Source organism: Gallus gallus (genome assembly GCF_016699485.2).
Source record: "Gallus gallus isolate bGalGal1 chromosome 36 unlocalized genomic scaffold, bGalGal1.mat.broiler.GRCg7b 36_unloc2, whole genome shotgun sequence".
Classification (NCBI taxonomy): Eukaryota; Metazoa; Chordata; class Aves; order Galliformes; family Phasianidae; genus Gallus; species Gallus gallus.
The window spans coordinates 65710-83691 of NW_024095962.1; the positions used below are offsets into that span (position 1 = coordinate 65710).

Sequence of the window (17982 nt, forward strand, 5' to 3'; positions counted from 1 at the left end):
ATGGGGGTCTTGGGAGAGATATGGGGGTCCTGGGGGGAGATATGGGGGGAGATGGGGGTCCTGGAGGGGGATATGGGGGTTGGGGGGGGAGATGGGGGTCCTGGAGGGGGATATGGGCGTCCTGGACGGGGATATGGGGGTCCTGGGGGGAGATATGGGGGTCTGGGGGGAGATATGGGGGTCCTGGGGGGAGATATGGGGGGAGATGGGGGTCCTGGCGGGGGGAGATGAGGGGGGGGGGAGATATGGGGGGCCTGGGGGGGGATATGGGGTGAGATGGGCATCCTGGAGGGGGATATGGGGGTACTGGGGGGGAGATATGGGGAGACACAGGGGTCCATTTGAGACCTCAGAGCGACTTTTTGGGGCACTTTCATTTCAATTCGGGGCTTTGGGATGACTTCAAACCACATCTGTGCCCTCTTAACGCCCCGGGGATGACTTCAGGCCACGCAGAGACTCTCTGGGGCACCATTTGAGTGCTTTTAGGGCTGTACGGCCCCAGGGTGACTTCGGGCCCTTCCTGAGGCGATCCGGGCCCACTGAGGGGATCTGGGCCCGCTCCGGTGCTCGGGACCCCCCCATTGCCGATCCCCCCGTACCTCCATTCCACGCTACGGGGCTCCTCCCGTTCCCTCCGTGCCCCCGTGGAGCTTTGGCCGTCCCATTCGGGGCTGCCGGCGCTGTTTTGGCGTCGTCAGACCGCGCTCCGCCCCGCTCCTCTCCCTTACCCCTCCGCCTTCAAAATGGCGGCCGCCCCTCACGCCTCACGCGGTGGGCGTGGCCTCGCTCCGCCCTTCGCGCCTCACCCCCGCCCCGACCAATCGGCGCGCGGCTCTCGGCAGTCTGCACGGCAACGCGCGACGCCCCGCCCCCTCGCGCCCTTCGCGCCTCGCCCCTCTCTCCACCAATCAGCGCGCGGGGTTCCGCCGTCTCCACGGCGACGCGCGTGGCCCCGTCCCCTCGCCCTTCGCGCCTCTCCCCCCTCTCGACCAATCAGCGCGCGGGGTTCCGCCGTCTCCATGGCGACGCGCCGGCCCCGCCCCCCTCCCTCCCTCAGCCGCCGCTCCCCAGGGGCGTTCGGTGCGCGCTCGGCGCCGCTCCGTCCGTTCCCCGTTCGGCGGCGTTCCGCTCCCCGCTGCCGCTCCCCCAGCGCTGCCCGCCGCCCAACAGCGCCGATCCGCGGTAACGGCGGGGAAAGAGGGGGAGGGGGCGGTCCCGCTTGGCGCCCACCCTCCCCCTCCCCCTCTCTCATAGGGTACAATGGTTCGGCCCGAGGGGGGGGGCGGGGCGCGGCCGCCATTTTGCGCGCGGCGGCGGCGGCGGCGGAGGAGCGGCGCGGGAGGAGGAAGGGAACGGGGAGGGGAGGGGGGGGGGGCGGTGACGGGCGAGCGGCGCGGCCAATCGGAGCGCGGCCGGGGCGGGGCCTGAGCCAATCGGAGCGCGGCGTGGGGCGCGGAGCCCCGCCCATCCCGGCCCGGCGGCCGCCATGGACGCGGGTGGATGGAGCAGCTTCATCTTCCAGGTACCGCCCGGGGGGGGCGGGGCTACGCGGGGAGGGGCGGGGCGTGCGGAGTGGGCGGGGTCTGTGGGGGGAAAGGGGCGGGGTCGGATTGGTGGGGCTAAAGGGGGCGGGGCCTGATGGGCGGGGCCCGGTTGGTGGGGGGAAACGGGGCGGGGCCAGGTGGGCGGGGCTTACTGGGGCGGGGCTTAGTGGGGGGCGGTGTCTGATTGGTTGAGTGCCACGGGGCGGGGCTTGATGGGCGGGGCTTATGCGCGGGGGCGGGGCTTCGTCGGGGGGAGGAGCCTGATTGGCGAGTGTAGTGGGGCGGGGCTTTGGGGGCGGGGCTTGTTGGTTTGAGTGACAGGGGGCGGGGCTTAGCTGGGCGGGGCCTTATGGGGCGGGGCCTGATTGGCCGGGGTACACGGGGGCGGGGCTTATTGGGGACCGGTTGGTTCGAATGGAAGGGGTCGGGGCTTAGTTGGGGGAGGAGCCTGATTGGCTGCGCTAAAGGGGTGGGTCTAAAGGGGCGGGGCTTAGCGGGGGAGAGTCCTGATTGGCAATGCTAAAGGAGGGGCGGAGCTAAAGGGAAAGCACCTGATTGGCCAAAGACGGTGGGGTCTTATAGGCGTGGCTAGCAGGGGCGGGGCTTGGAGGACGGTTCTGATTGGTGGAGCTTGTGGGTGTGGCTAGTGCTGGGGGGCGTGGCTTTCTGGTGGACGAGGCCTGTGAGTGGTCAGAGCTCGAAAGTGGGCGGGGCTTGTGGGGACTCCCGCTTGTTGGGGGTGTGGCCGCCGAGTGGGCGGAGCTTACAGGAGTGCCCGTAGATCGTGGGCGTGGCTTTGTGTGTGATGTAGCCTGTGATTGGTCAGAGCCAAGAGTGGGCGGGGCTTAAGGGCTTGCCTATCGGAGGGGGTGGGGGGGGGCAGGGCTTTCTGATGAGCGCGTCCTACGATTGGTCATTGTCTGGTGTGGGCGGGGCTTGCCGGTGCCTGTTTGGGAGCGGGGCTTTTTAGCAATCAGAGCCTATGATTGGTCAGAGCCCAGAGTGGGCGGGGCTTGGGAGCGTCGTTCTCGTTGGTGGGCGTGGCTTTTTCGGTGGGCGTGGCCGCGTAAGAAAACGTTCTTAGCCGCGAGTGGGCGGGGCTTATGGGATTCCCATCGGTTTGCGGCTGCTGGGCGCGATCGGATCGGCCTCCGGGTGGGCGGGGCTTGCACCGCAGCCGACCAATGGGCGCCTCCCTCCAGCCGGCCCCGCCCCCCGCGGTGGCCCCGCCCCCGGACGCCCTCCCCCCGTCGGAGCTGCTCCCCGCGCTGCTTCCCGACCCCTCCCCCGCCACCGCCGCCGCCTCCACGGTGGACCCGGGCGCTCTAAAACCCGCCCCCCCCCCACCGGAAGCTCCCGTGCCCGCACCGGAAGTCCCCCTCTCTCAAGCGCCGGAAGCGACCCCTCCGACCCGGAAGTCCAAAAGCAAAGGGCCATACGTGTGCGCTCAGTGCGCCAAAGAGTTCAAGAACGGTTACAACCTGCGGCGCCACCAAGCCACGCACGGCGCCAGACCTCCCGGCCTCGCGGGGGCGCTGTCGCAAGGCCCGAACGCCGCCCCTTCCTCCGTCTCGTTGCTCCCGGACGGCTCCGCCGCGGCCGCCCCTCCCATCCTCGTGGGGGCGCTGTCGGACGGCACGACCGGAAGCGGCGCCGGAAGCGCCCGCAAACGGAAGAGCCACGCGTGCGAGGCGTGCGGCAAAGCCTTCCGCGACGTTTATCACCTCCGGCGGCACCGTTTGGCCCATTCGGACGAGCGGCCGTTCCAGTGCCCGGTGTGCCAGCAGCGCTTCAAGCGGAAGGACCGCATGGGCCACCACCTCCGCGGCCACCAGGGCGCCGTGCACCGGCCCTACGCCTGCGCCCATTGCCCCAAGGCCTTCTCGCGGTACGGCTCTATGGTGGCTGCCCCCCTTCCGCCCCAATTCTGACCCTTTTTGCCCCAATTCTGCCCCATTTTCCCCCATTTTCCCCCATTTCCCCTTTATTTCCCCCACTTTGCCCCAATTCTGTCCCATTTTCCCCCTTTTCCCCTTTATTTCCCCCATTCTGCCCCAATTCTCTCCCATTTCCCCTTTATTTCCTCCATTTCCCCTTTATTTCCTCCATTCTGTCCCAATTCTCCCCCATTTCCCCTTTATTTCCCCCATTCTGCCCCATTTCCTCCCATTTCCCCTTTATTTCCTCCATTTCCCCTTTATTTTCTCCATTCTGTCCCAATTCTCCCCCATTTCCCCTTTATTTCCCCCATTCTGCCCCATTTCCCCCCATTTCCCCTTTATTTCCTCCATTTCCCCTTTATTTCCTCCATTCTGTCCCAATTCTCCCCCATTTCCCCTTTATTTCCCCCATTCTGCCCCATTTCCCCCCATTCCCCCTTTATTTCCCCCACTTTGCCCCAATTCTGCCCCATTTTCCCCCGTTTCCCCTTTATTTCCCCCATTCTACCCCAATTCTCCCCCATTTCCCCATTATTTCCCTCACTTTGCCCCAATTCTGACCCTTTTTGCCCCAATTCTGCTCCATTTCCCTCAATTTTCCCATCGTTTCCCCCACTTTGCCCCAATTCTGCCCCATTTCCCCCCCTTTCCCCTTTATTTCCCCCATTCTGCCCCAATTCTCCCCCATTTCCACCCCAGTTCTGCCCCTTTTTGCCCCAATTCTGCTCCATTTCCCTCCATTTCCCCATTATTTTCCCCATTCTGCCCCAATTCTCCCCCATTTCCCCTTTATTTCCCCCGATTCTGTCTCTTTTTGCCTCGATTCTGCCCCGTATTCCCTTCATTTCCTCCATTCTGCCCCAATTCTGCCCCATTTTCCCCCCATTTACTTTTCATTTCCCCCATTTTGCCCCAATTCTGTCTCTTTTTGCCCCAATTCTGCCCAATTACCCCTTTATTTCCACCACTTTGCCCCAATTCTGCCTCATTTCTCCTTTATCTCCCCCACTTTGCCCCAATTCTGTCTCTTTTTGTCCCAATTCTTCCCCATTTCCCCTTTATTTCCTCCATTCTGTCCTAATTCTCCCCCATTTCCCCTTTATTTCCTCCATTCTGCCCCATTTCCCCCCATTTCCCCTTTATTTCCCCCACTTTGCCCCAATTCTGCCCCATTTTCCCCCGTTTCCCCTTTATTTCCCCCATTCTGCCCCAATTCTCCCCCATTTCCCCATTATTTCCCTCACTTTGCCCCAATTCTGCCCCTTTTTGCCCCAATTCTGCTCCATTTCCCTCAATTTCCCCATCGTTTCCCCCACTTTGCCCCAATTCTGCCCCATTTCCCCCCCTTTCCCCTTTATTTCCCCCATTCTGCCCCAATTCTCCCCCATTTCCACCCCAATTCTGCCCCTTTTTGCCCCAATTCTGCTCCATTTCCCTCCATTTCCCCATTATTTTCCCCATTCTGCCCCAATTCTCCCCCATTTCCCCTTTATTTCCCCCGATTCTGTCTCTTTTTGCCTCGATTCTGCCCCGTATTCCCTTCATTTCCTCCATTCTGCCCCAATTCTGCCCCATTTTCCCCCCATTTACTTTTCATTTCCCCATTTTGCCCCAATTCTGTCTCTTTTTGCCCCAATTCTGCCCAATTACCCCTTTATTTCCACCACTTTGCCCCAATTCTGCCTCATTTCTCCTTTATCTCCCCCACTTTGCCCCAATTCTGTCTCTTTTTGTCGCAATTCTTCCCCATTTCCCCTTTATTTCCTCCATTCTGTCCCAATTCTCCCCCATTTCCCCTTTATTTCCCCCATTCTGCCCCATTTCCCCCCATTTCCCCTTTATTTCCCCCACTTTGCCCCAATTCTGCCCCATTTTCCCCCGTTTCCCCTTTATTTCCCCCATTCTACTCCAATTCTCCCCCATTTCCCCATTATTTCCCTCACTTTGCCCCAATTCTGCCCCTTTTTGCCCCAATTCTGCCCCATTTCCCTCAATTTTCCCATCGTTTCCCCCACTTTGCCCCAATTCTCCCTCATTTCCCCTTTATTTCCCCCATTCTGCCCCATTTCCCCTTTATTTCCGCCATTCTGCCCCAATTCTCCCCCATTTCCCCCCATTCCCCCTTTATTTCCCCCATTCTGTCCCAATTCTCCCCCAGTTTCCCTTTATTTCCCCAATGCTGCCCCATTCAGCCCCATTTCTGCCCCATTTTACTCCACTTTTTCCCCATTTCCCCCCATTTCCCATTTATTCCCCCCATTCTGCCCCAATTCTCCCCATTTCCCCTTTATTTCCCCCATTCTGCCCCGATTTTCCCCCATTCCCCTTATATTTCCCCCATTCTGCCCCAATTCTTCCCTATTTCCCCCCCATTTCCCCTTTATTTTCCCAATTCTCCCCCATTTCCCCTTTATTTCCCCCATTCTGCCCCAATTCTGCCCCATTTCCCCCCATTTCCCATTTATTTCCCCCATTCTGCCACATTTCCCCTTTATTTCCCCCATTCTGCCCCATTTCTGCCCCATTTTGCCCCACTTTTGCCCCACTCCCTCTTCATTTCCCCCATTCTGCCCCATTTCCCCCCATTTCACCCCACTTTTGCCCCATTTCCCCCCATTTCCCCTTTATTTCCCCCCTCCTTTCTCCATTTTTACCCCCACGTTCCACTGTTGGCCCTTCTCACCCCATTCCTGCCCCCTATTTTGCCCCATTTCTGCCCCCCATCCTCCCATCTTTGCCCCCCATTTATGCTCCCCCCCCCCCCCCCCCATTTCTATGTCCCATTTCTGCCCCATTTTTCCCATTTTTTGCCTTTTTTCACCCCATTTTTGTCCCCCCCCCCCCCTTCCAGCCCGGACCACCTCAACAGCCACGTGCGCCAGGTGCACTCCACCGAGCGGCCCTTCAAGTGCCAGGTATGGCCTGCCCCATAGCTGCCCCATAGCGCCCCATAGCTGCCCCATAGCTGCCCCATAGCTGCCCCATAGCTGCTGCGTAGATACTCCATAGATACCCCATAGCTGCCCCATAGCTGCCCCATAGGTACCCCATAGCCTCCCCATAGCTGCCCCATAGATGCTCCGTAGCTGCCCCATAGCCGCCCCATAGATACCCCATAGCCTCCCCATAGCTGCCCCATAGTTGCTCCGTAGCTGCCCCATAGTTGCTCCGTAGCTGCCCCATAGATGCTCCGTAGCTGCCCCATAGATAACCCACAGCTGCCCCATAGATACCCCATAGCCGCCCCATAGCCGCCCCATAGCCGCCCCATAGCTGCCCCATAGATACCCCATAGCCTCCCCATAGCTGCCCCATAGATGCTCCATAGCTGCCCTATAAATGCTTCATAGCTGCCCCATAGATGCCCCACAGCTGCCCCACAGATACCCCATAGATACCCTATAGCTGCCTCATAGATACCCCATAGCTGCCCCATAGATATCTCATAGTGCCCCATAGATACTCCTTAGTGCTCTATAGATATCTCATAGCTGCCCCATAGGGATCTTATGGCTGCCCCATAGCGCCCCATAGCTGCCCCATAGTTGTCCTATAGTGCTCTATGGCTATCCTATAGTTGCCCTATAGATACCCCCAGCCCCACATAGCAGCCCCCAGTGCCCTCCCAGCCCCACATAGCAGCCTCAAAGATCCCCCCAGCCCCACATAGCAGCCCCATAGAGACCCCCAGCCCCACATAGCAGCCCCATAGATAACCCCAGCTCCACATAGCAGCCCCCAGCCCCACCCCAGCCCCACATAGCAGCCCGCAGCCCCACTCCAGCCCCACATAGTGTCTCCCAGCCTCACCCCAGCCCCACATAGCAGCTCCCAGTGCCCTCCCAGCCCCACATAGTGGCTTCCAGTCCCATCCCAGCCCCACATAGCAGCCCCCAGCCCCATCCCAGCCCCACATAGTGTCTTCCAGCCCCATCCCAGCCCCACATAGCAGCCCCCAGCTCCCTCCCAACCCCACCTAGAGACCCCCAGCCCCACTGCAGGCCCATCCCGTGACCGCCCCCGCCCCACACGTGCCCCATAGACGTGCGAGGCGGCGTTTGCCACCAAGGACCGTCTGCGGGCGCACGCGGTGCGGCACGAGGACAACGTGCCCCATAGATCCCCCCAGCCCCACATAGCAGCCCCATAGAGACCCCCAGCCCCACATAGCAGCCCCATGGAGACCCCCAGCCCCACATAGTGTCTTCCAGTCCCATCCCAGCCCCACATAGCAGCCCCCAGCTCCCTTCCAGCCCCACATAGCAGCCCCATAGAGACCCCCAGCCCCACATAGCAGCCCCATGGAGACCCCCAGCCCCACATAGTGTCTTCCAGTCCCATCCCAGCCCCACATAGCAGCTCCCAGTGCCCTCCCAGCCCCACATAGCAGCCCCCAGCTCCCTCCCAACCCCACCTAGAGACCCCCAGCCCCACTGCAGGCCCATCCCGTGACCCCCCCCGCCCCACACGTGCCCCATAGACGTGCGAGGCGGCGTTTGCCACCAAGGACCGTCTGCGGGCGCACGCGGTGCGGCACGAGGACAAGGTGCCCCATAGAGACCCCCAGCCCCACATAGCAGCCCCATAGAGACCCCCAGCCCCACATAGTGTCTTCCAGTCCCATCCCAGCCGCACATAGCAGCCCCCAGCTCCCTTCCAGCCCCACATAGCAGCTCCCAGTGCCCTCCCAGCCCCACATAGCAGCCCCCAGCTCCCTCCCAACCCCACATAGCAGCCCCCAGCCCCACTACAGCCCCACATAACAGCCCCCAGCCCCATCCCTGCCCCGCATAGTGGTCTCCAGTCTCATCCCAGCCCCACATAGCAGCCTCATAGAGACCCCCAGCCCCACATAGAGACCCCCAGGCCCATCCCGTGACCCCCCCCGCCCCACACGTGCCCCATAGACGTGCGAGGCGGCGTTTGCCACCAAGGACCGGCTGCGGGCGCACGCGGTGCGGCACGAGGACAAGGTGCCCCATAGATCCCCCCAGCCCCACATAGCAGCCCCATAGAGACCCCCAGCCCCACATAGCAGCCCCATAGAGACCCCCAGCCCCACATAGCAGCTCCATAGCTCCTCCCAGCCCCACATACTGTCTCCCAACCTCACCCCAGCCCCACATAGCAGCCCCCAGCCCCATCCCTGCCCCACATAGTGTTTTCCAGCCCCACGTAGCAGCCCCCAGCACCATCCCAGCCCCACGTAGTGTCTTCCAGTCCCATCCCAGCCCCACATAGCAGCCCCCAGCCCCCTCCCAACCCCACGTAGTGTCTTCCAACCTCACCCCAGCCCCACATAGTGGTCTCCAGCCCCACCCCAACCCCGCATAGCAGCCCCCAGCTCCCTCCCAACCCCACATAGCAGCCCCCAGCTCCCTCCCAGCCCCACATAGCAGCCCCCAGCCCCACTACAGCCCCACATAACAGCCCCCAGCCCCATCCCTGCCCCGCATAGTGGTCTCCAGTCTCATCCCAGCCCCACATAGCAGCCCCCAGCTCCCTCCCAACCCCACCTAGAGACCCCCAGCCCCACTGCAGGCCCATCCCGTGACCCCCCCCGCCCCACACGTGCCCCATAGACGTGCGAGGCGGCGTTTGCCACCAAGGACCGTCTGCGGGCGCACGCGGTGCGGCACGAGGACAACGTGCCCCATAGATCCCCCCAGCCCCACATAGCAGCCCCATAGAGACCCCCAGCCCCACATAGCAGCCCCATGGAGACCCCCAGCCCCACATAGTGTCTTCCAGTCCCATCCCAGCCCCACATAGCAGCTCCCAGTGCCCTCCCAGCCCCACATAGGAGCCCCCAGCTCCCTCCCAACCCCACCTAGAGACCCCCAGCCCCACTGCAGGCCCATCCCGTGACCGCCCCCGCCCCACACGTGCCCCATAGACGTGCGAGGCGGCGTTTGCCACCAAGGACCGGCTGCGGGCGCACGCGGTGCGGCACGAGGACAAGGTGCCCCATAGATCCCCCCAGCCCCACATAGCAGCCCCATAGATCCCCCCAGCCTCACATAGCAGCCCCATAGAGACCCCCAGCCCCACATAATGTCTTCCAGTCCCATCCCAGCCCCACATAGCAGCCTCCAGCCCCACTCCAGCCCCACATAGTGTCTTCCAGTCCCATCCCAGCCGCACATAGCAGCCCCCAGCTCCCTTCCAGCCCCACATAGCAGCTCCCAGTGCCCTCCCAGCCCCACATAGCAGCCCCCAGCTCCCTCCCAACCCCACATAGCAGCCCCCAGCCCCACTACAGCCCCACATAACAGCCCCCAGCCCCATCCCTGCCCCGCATAGTGGTCTCCAGTCTCATCCCAGCCCCACATAGCAGCCTCATAGAGGCCCCCAGTCCCACATAGAGACCCCCAGGCCCATCCCGTGACCCCCCCCGCCCCACACGTGCCCCATAGACGTGCGAGGCGGCGTTTGCCACCAAGGACCGTCTGCGGGCGCACGCGGTGCGGCACGAGGACAAGGTGCCCCATAGATCCCCCCAGCCCCACATAGCAGCCCCATAGATCCCCCCAGCCCCACATAGCAGCCCCATGGAGACCCCCAGCCCCACATAGTGTCTTCCAGTCCCATCCCAGCCCCACATAGCAGCCCCCAGCCCCACTCCAGCCCCACGTAGTGTCTCCCAGCCCCACCCCAGCCCCACATAGCAGCTCCCAGCTCCCTCCCAGCCCCACATAGGAGCCCCCAGCTCCCTCCCAACCCCACCTAGAGACCCCCAGCCCCACTGCAGGCCCATCCCGTGACCGCCCCCGCCCCACACGTGCCCCATAGACGTGCGAGGCGGCGTTTGCCACCAAGGACCGGCTGCGGGCGCACGCGGTGCGGCACGAGGACAAGGTGCCCCATAGATCCCCCCAGCCCCACATAGCAGCCCCATAGATCCCCCCAGCCCCACATAGCAGCCCCATAGAGACCCCCAGCCCCACATAATGTCTTCCAGTCCCATCCCAGCCCCACATAGCAGCCCCCAGCCCCACTCCAGCCCCACGTAGTGTCTTCCAGCCCCATCTCAGCCCCACATAGCAGCCTCCAGCCCCACTCCAGCCCCACATAGTGTCTCCTAGCCTCACCCCAGCCCCACATAGCAGCCCCCAGCCCCACTACAGCCCCACATAGCAGCCCCCAGCCCCATCCCAGCCCCACATAGCAGCCCCCAGCCCCATCCCAGCCCCACGTAGTGTCTTAGAGTCTCATCGCAGCCCCACATAGCAGCCTCATAGAGACCCCCAGCCCCACTTAGAGACCCCCAGCCCCACTGCAGGCCCATCCTGTGACCCCCCCCGCCCCACACGTGCCCCATAGACGTGCGAGGCGGCGTTTGCCACCAAGGACCGTCTGCGGGCGCACGCGGTGCGGCACGAGGACAACGTGCCCCATAGATCCCCCCAGCCCCACATAGCAGCCCCATAGAGACCCCCAGCCCCACATAGCAGCCCCATAGAGGCCCCCAGCCCCACATAGCAGCCCCATAGAGACCCCCAGCCCCACATAGCAGCTCCATAGCTCCTCCCAGCCCCACATACTGTCTCCCAACCTCACCCCAGTCCCACATAGCAGCCCCCAGCCCCATCCCTGCCCCACATAGTGGCTTCCAGCCCCATCCCAGCCCCACATAGCAGCCCCCAGCCCCATCCCAGCCCCACATAGTGTCTTCCAGCCCCACCCCAGCCCCACATAACAGCCCCCAGCCCCACTACAGCCCCACATAACAGCCCCCAGCCCCATCCCTGCCCCGCATAGTGGTCTCCAGTCTCATCCCAGCCCCACATAGCAGCCTCATAGAGACCCCCAGCCCCACATAGAGACCCCCAGGCCCATCCCATGACCCCCCCTGCCCCACACGTGCCCCATAGATGTGCGAGGCGGCGTTTGCCACCAAGGACCGTCTGCGGGCACACGCGGTGCGGCATGAGGACAACGTGCCCCATAGATCCCCCCAGCCCCACATAGCAGCCCCATAGAGACCCCCAGCCCCACATAGTGTCTTCCAGTCCCATCCCAACCCCACATAGCAGCCCCCAGCTCCCTTCCAGCCCCACATAGGAGCTCCCAGTGCCCTCCCAGCCCCACATAGTGTTTTTCAGTCCCATCCCAGCCCCACATAGCAGCTCCCAGTGCCCTCCCAGCCCCACATAGCAGCTCCCAGTGCCCTCCCAGCCCCACATAGCAGCCCCCAGCTCCCTCCCAACCCCACATAGCAGCCCCCAGCCCCACTACAGCCCCACATAACAGCCCCCAGCCCCATCCCTGCCCCGCATAGTGGTCTCCAGTCTCATCCCAGCCCCACATAGCAGCCTCATAGAGACCCCCAGCCCCACATAGAGACCCCCAGGCCCATCCCGTGACCGTCCCCGCCCCACACGTGCCCCATAGACGTGCGAGGCGGCGTTTGCCACCAAGGACCGGCTGCGGGCGCACGCGGTGCGGCACGAGGACAAGGTGCCCCATAGATCCCCCCAGCCCCACATAGCAGCCCCATAGATCCCCCCAGCCCCACATAGCAGCCCCATAGAGACCCCCAGCCCCACATAATGTCTTCCAGTCCCATCCCAGCCCCACATAGCAGCCCCCAGCCCCACTCCAGCCCCACGTAGTGTCTTCCAGCCCCATCTCAGCCCCACATAGCAGCCTCCAGCCCCACTCCAGCCCCACATAGTGTCTCCTAGCCTCACCCCAGCCCCACATAGCAGCCCCCAGCCCCACTACAGCCCCACATAGCAGCCCCCAGCCCCATCCCAGCCCCACATAGCAGCCCCCAGCCCCATCCCAGCCCCACATAGTGTCTTCCAGCCCCACCCCAGCCCCACATAACAGCCCCCAGCCCCACCCCAGCCCCACATAGCAGCTCCCAGTGCCCTCCCAGCCCCACATAGGAGCCCCCAGCTCCCTCCCAACCCCACCTAGAGACCCCCAGCCCCACTGCAGGCCCATCCCGTGACCCCCCCCGCCCCACACGTGCCCCATAGACGTGCGAGGCGGCGTTTGCCACCAAGGACCGTCTGCGGGCGCACGCGGTGCGGCACGAGGACAACGTGCCCCATAGATCCCCCCAGCCCCACATAGCAGCCCCATAGAGACCCCCAGCCCCACATAGCAGCCCCATGGAGACCCCCAGCCCCACATAGTGTCTTCCAGTCCCATCCCAGCCCCACATAGCAGCTCCCAGTGCCCTCCCAGCCCCACATAGGAGCCCCCAGCTCCCTCCCAACCCCACCTAGAGACCCCCAGCCCCACTGCAGGCCCATCCCGTGACCGCCCCCGCCCCACACGTGCCCCATAGACGTGCGAGGCGGCGTTTGCCACCAAGGACCGTCTGCGGGCGCACGCGGTGCGGCACGAGGACAACGTGCCCCATAGATCCCCCCAGCCCCACATAGCAGCCCCATAGAGACCCCCAGCCCCACATAGCAGCCCCATGGAGACCCCCAGCCCCACATAGTGTCTTCCAGTCCCATCCCAGCCCCACATAGCAGCTCCCAGTGCCCTCCCAGCCCCACATAGGAGCCCCCAGCTCCCTCCCAACCCCACCTAGAGACCCCCAGCCCCACTGCAGGCCCATCCCGTGACCGCCCCCGCCCCACACGTGCCCCATAGACGTGCGAGGCGGCGTTTGCCACCAAGGACCGTCTGCGGGCGCACGCGGTGCGGCACGAGGACAAGGTGCCGTGCCACGTGTGCGGGAAGCTGCTGAGCGCCGCCTACATCGGGGACCACATGAAGGTGCACGGCCACGGCCCCACGCACGTCTGCGGGCTCTGCAACAAAGGTGGGGGGCCGGGACGGGGGGGGGGCTGTGGGGCCGGGGTGGGTGAAGATGGGGACTGGCGGGGGGGGGGGATTTGGGGCAGGGGTGGGGCTGGGATGAGGGATATGGGGCTGGGGTGGGAGGTTATGGGGCTGGGATGGGGGTTATGGGGCTGGGGTGGGTGAAGATGGGGCCCGGGGCTTGGGGGGGGGGATTTGGGGCAGGGGTGGGGCTGGGATGGGGGTTATGGGGCTGGGGTGGGTGAAGATGGGGCCCAGGGGGGGGATTTGGGGCAGGGGTGGGGCTGGGATGAGGGTTATGGGGCTGGGGTGGGTGAAGATGGGGCCCGGGGCTTGGGGGGGGGGGGATTTGGGGCAGGGGTGGGGCTGGGATGGGGGTTATGGGGCTGGGATGGGTGAAGATGGGGACTGGGGGGGGGGAGGAGTGGGATTTGGGGCAGGGGTGGGGCTGGGATGAGGGTTATGGGGCTGGGGTGGGGGTTACAGGGCTGGGATGGGGGTTATGGGGCTGGGGTGGGTGAAGATGGGGCCCGGGGCTTGGGGGGGGGGGGATTTGGGGCAGGGGTGGGGCTGGGATGAGGGTTATGGGGCTGGGATGAGAGGTTATGGGGCTGGGATGGGGGTTACGGGGCTGGGATGGGAGGTTATGGGGCTTGGATGGGGCTGGGATGGGGGTTATGGGGCCAGGGTGGGTGAAGATGGGGCCCGGGGGGGGGGATTTGGGGCAGGGGTGGGGCTGGGATGGGGGTTATGGGGCTGGGGTGGGTGAAGATGGGGCCCAGGGGTGGGATTTGGGGCAGGGGTGGGGCTGGGATGAGGGTTATGGGGCTGGGATGAGAAGTTATGGGGCTGGGATGGGGGTTACGGGGCTGGGATGGGAGGTTATGGGGCTTGGATGGGGCTGGGATGGGGGTTATGGGGCCAGGGTGGGTGAAGATGGGGCCCGGGGGGGGGATTTGGGGCAGGGGTGGGGCTGGGATGGGGGTTATGGGGCTGGGATGGGTGAAGATGGGGACTGGGGGGGGGGAGGGGTGGGATTTGGGGCAGGGGTGGGGCTGGGATGGGGGTTATGGGGCTGGGATGGGGTTGGGATGGGAGGTTATGGGGCTGGGGTGGGAGGTTATGGGGTTGGGATGGCGCTGGGTGGGGCTTATGGGGTGGGATGGGGGATATGGGGCTGGGTGTGGGGTTACGGGGCTGGGATGGGAGGTTATGGGGCTGGGATGGGGGTTATGGGGCTGGGATGGGGTTGGGATGGGAGGTTATGGAGCTGGGATGGGAGGTTATGGGGCTTGGGTGGGGCTGGGATGGGGGTTATGGGGCCGGGATGGGGGATATGGGGCTGGGATGGGAGGTTATGGGGCTGGGATGGGAGGTTATGGGGCTGGGATGGGGGATATGGGGCTGGGGGTGTGTGGGGTACTGTGGGGCAGACTTCCAGCTCCACACTACCATAGAGTCCAGTCCTCCAGCTCTCCCAAGCCGCACAGCTCCCAGCCGCGCACTACCATAGAGTCCAGTCTTCCAGCACCATAGAGTCCAGTCCTCCAGCCCTCCCAAGCCCCACAACTCCCACCTCACACTACCATAGAGTCCAGGCCTCCAGCACCATAGAGTTTAGATCTCCAGCCCCCATGCTACTATAGAGTCCAGTCCTCCAGCCCCCCCAGCCCCACAGCTCCCAGCCCCACACTACCATAGAGTCTAGACTTCCAGCCCCGCATTACCATAGAGTCCAGTCCTCCAGCACCATAGAGTCTACACTTCCAGCCCCTCACTACCATAGAGTCCAGTCCTCCAGCATCATAGATTCTAGACTTCCCGCCCCGCACTACCATAGAGTCCAGTCCTCCCGCCCCCCCAGCTCCCAGCCCCACAGCTCCGCCCCACATCTTCCCCTTCCCCTCCCCCCCGCCTTTCAGGGTTCACGACGGCCGCATACCTCCGCGTCCATGCGGCGAAGGACCACGGCAGCACTCAGCCCCATAGCGCCCGCTCGCTGCGCTGCCGCCTCTGTGGGGTCCATTGCGCCACGGCCGCCCAACTGCGCGGCCACCTGCAGACCCACGGCCCCGCCCACGACGCTTCCGGCCCCGCCCACGGCACTTCCGGCCCCGCCCACGACGCTTCCGGTCCCGCCGCCGCCGCTTCCGGCCCCGCCCACTGCGAGGGGGGCGGCGCCGCGGAGTTGGGGTGAACGGAGGTGGGTGGGGCTTAAGGGGAGGGGGGCGTGGCCTGGAGCGCGGGGTGGGCGTGGCTAAAGGGAGGGGGGGGCTGAAGGGAGGGAAGGAGCAAACTGATTGGATGAGCCGGGGTGGGCGGGACTAAAGGGAGTGGGCGTGGTCTACGGTGGGCGGGGCTTCGGAACAAGAAGGGCTAAAAGGGGGGGGGGCTTTCGGGAAGGGGCGTGGTCAAGCGTGGGCGGGGCTGGCAAAAGGGGGCGTGGCCTGAAGGGGGCGGGGCTTTGGGAGGGCCCCATAGATGTGTGGGGCGGTGGGGCAGAGCGCTGTGTCTCCCCCCACAGGTTTGGGGCAGCGCTGCCCCACAGCTGCCTCGTGGATCCCCCCCCACCCCTATGGGGCGCACAGCGGGGGGCGCAGCGCTGCTGGGGGGCTGCCCCATAGATCAATGTCACTGCCCTATACATGTGGGGCTGCCCCATAGACGTGTGGGGTTGCCTCATAGATCGGTGTCACTGCCCTGTAGATGTGGGGCTGCCCCATAGATGTGTGGGGCTGCCCCATAGATCAGTGTCACTGCCCCGTAGATGTGTGGGGCTGCCCCATAAATGTGTGGGGCTACCCCATAGATGTGTGGGACCCATAGATGTGGGGCTGCCCCATAGATCTGTGTTACTGCTCTATAGATGTGGAGTTGCCCCATAGATGACTGAGACCCATCGATGTGGGGTTACCCCGTAGTTGTGGGGCTGCCCCATAGATTGGTGTCTCTGCCCTATAGATGCATGGGGCTGCCCTATAGGTTGGTATTACTGCCCCATAGATGTGTGGGGCTGCCCCATAGGTCGGTATTACTGCCCCATAGATGTGTGGGGCTGCCCCATAGATAGGTGTCACTGCCCTATAGATGTGGGGCTGCCCCATGCATGCGTGGGACCCATAGATGTGGGGCTGCCCCATAGATGGGTGGTTGCGACCCATGGATCTATGGGGCCGCCCTGAAGATTTGTGTCACTGCCCCATAGATGTGTGGGGCAGCCCCATAGATGGGATTTACTGCCCCACAGATGTGTGGGGCAGCCCCATAGATGTGATTTACTGCCCCACAGATGTGTGGGGCAGCCCCATAGATGTCATTTCCTGCCCCATAGATGTGTGGGGCAGCCCCATAGATGGGATTTAGTGCCCCACAGATGTGTGGGGCAGCCCCATAGCATTCCCAGGCCCCGCCCCTTTTAAGCCCCGCCCCTTCTAAGCCCCGCCCCCAATAAAACCGCGCTGCGGCGCCCCCTCTGTGTGAGAAAGCGACCACCGGAAGTGATGTGTATTATCGGCGCCACAAACCGGAAGTGACGCGAAATACCGCCGCCGCGACCGGAAGCGCGCTCCCCACGCGCTGCAGCGGAAAGCGAAAGGAAACTCCGACCCCAAAACCGACCGAATCCGCCCCAAAATAGCAACGGGGGGGGGGGGGGAAGGGGGAACACAACAATTTGGGGCCGTTTTAGTGCGATTTCGGGGGATTTTTGGGCACCCAACGCCACATCGTTCCCCTTCCCCCCCCCCCCCCCCCCCCCCCCCAATCTCCATCTTAGTGCCATTTTGGGTCCATTTGGTGCCATTTTGGGACACTCCACAGCCCCCCCCTCTCCCCCCCCCCTTATCCTCCAAGCAGAACCATTCTGAGTCCGTTTTGGGTCCATTTTGGTGTATTTTGGGCAATGTAACACTAACAGACAATATTAACCCCCCCCCCCAAACCCCAATTTTGGGTCTATTTGGGTTCGTTTGGACCCCTTTGGGATCCATTTTAGGCCCCCCCCCCAACCCCCATTTGGGATCCCCTCTCCCCCCATTTTGGGTTCATTTGGATCCATTTGGGGTCCATTTTAGGCCCCCCCACCCCTCTGGGTCAGCCCCGCCCCACTCACTCCTCCTCCACCCCCACTTTGGGTCCCTTTTGGGCCCATTTTGGGTCAATTCGGATCCATTTTGGGCCCATTTTGGACCCCCTCCCTCCCCCCCTACCCCCATTTGGGTCCATTTCAGTTCCCCTCCCTCCCCCCCTACCCCCATTTTGGGTCCATTTGAGCCCATTTTATGCCCCCTCCCTCCCCCCCCACCCCCATTTGGGTCCATTTGAGCCCATTTTATGCCCCCTCCCTCCCCCCCTACCCCCATTTGGGTCCATTTCAGTGCCCTTCCCTCCCCCCCAACCCCCATTTTGGGTCCATTTGGGCCCATTTCGGTCCCCCTCCCTCCCCCCCCACCCCCATTTTGGGTCCATTTGAGCCCATTTTATGCCCCCTCCCTCCCCCCCAACCCCCATTTTGGGTCCATTTGAGCCCATTTTGGGCCCCCCCCCCTCACTCGGGGATGTCGATGACGAGCTCGTCGTCCCCATCCATGCCATCGTCTCCGCTGCCGTCCCCCCCATCGCTGAGCAGACGCCGTGGGACGGTGTGGGGCACCGGGCCGGGGGCTTTGGGGGGGGGCGGGGGGGCGGCCACGGAACCCCCCCCCAAAACG

General features: G+C 63.8%; 1 protein-coding gene across 2 annotated transcripts; it reads left to right on the plus strand.

Annotated features, from left to right (window-relative positions):
• Positions 1–1051: 1051 nt before the first annotated feature.
• Positions 1052–16761, plus strand: MAZ (MYC associated zinc finger protein). Of its 2 annotated transcripts, XM_040656843.2 has the most exons (6): positions 1052–1525; positions 2750–3435; positions 6339–6402; positions 13103–13274; positions 15196–15476; positions 15798–16761. In XM_040656843.2, the coding sequence occupies exons 1-5, from the start codon at positions 1490–1492 to the stop codon at positions 15468–15470; spliced, it is 1233 nt and encodes a 410-aa protein (XP_040512777.1). In that variant the 5' UTR covers positions 1052–1489; the 3' UTR covers positions 15471–15476; positions 15798–16761. The 2 variants fall into 2 exon arrangements, with proteins under 2 accessions (XP_040512777.1, XP_040512776.1); XM_040656842.1 differs by lacking the exon at positions 1052–1525 and having other exon boundaries at positions 1935–3435.
• Positions 16762–17982: the final 1221 nt, after the last annotated feature.

Excerpts from the sequence above, each read along its gene's own strand:
- MAZ (XM_040656842.1), top strand. The coding sequence starts at position 2,651 with ATGGGATTCCCATCGGTTTGCGGCTGCTGGGCGCGATCGGATCGGCCT. Across the intron at positions 3,436-6,338 it reads TGCCCCAAGGCCTTCTCGCG|CCCGGACCACCTCAACAGCC; the intron begins GTACGGCTCTAT and ends CCCCCCTTCCAG. Across the intron at positions 6,403-13,102 it reads AGCGGCCCTTCAAGTGCCAG|ACGTGCGAGGCGGCGTTTGC; the intron begins GTATGGCCTGCC and ends CGTGCCCCATAG.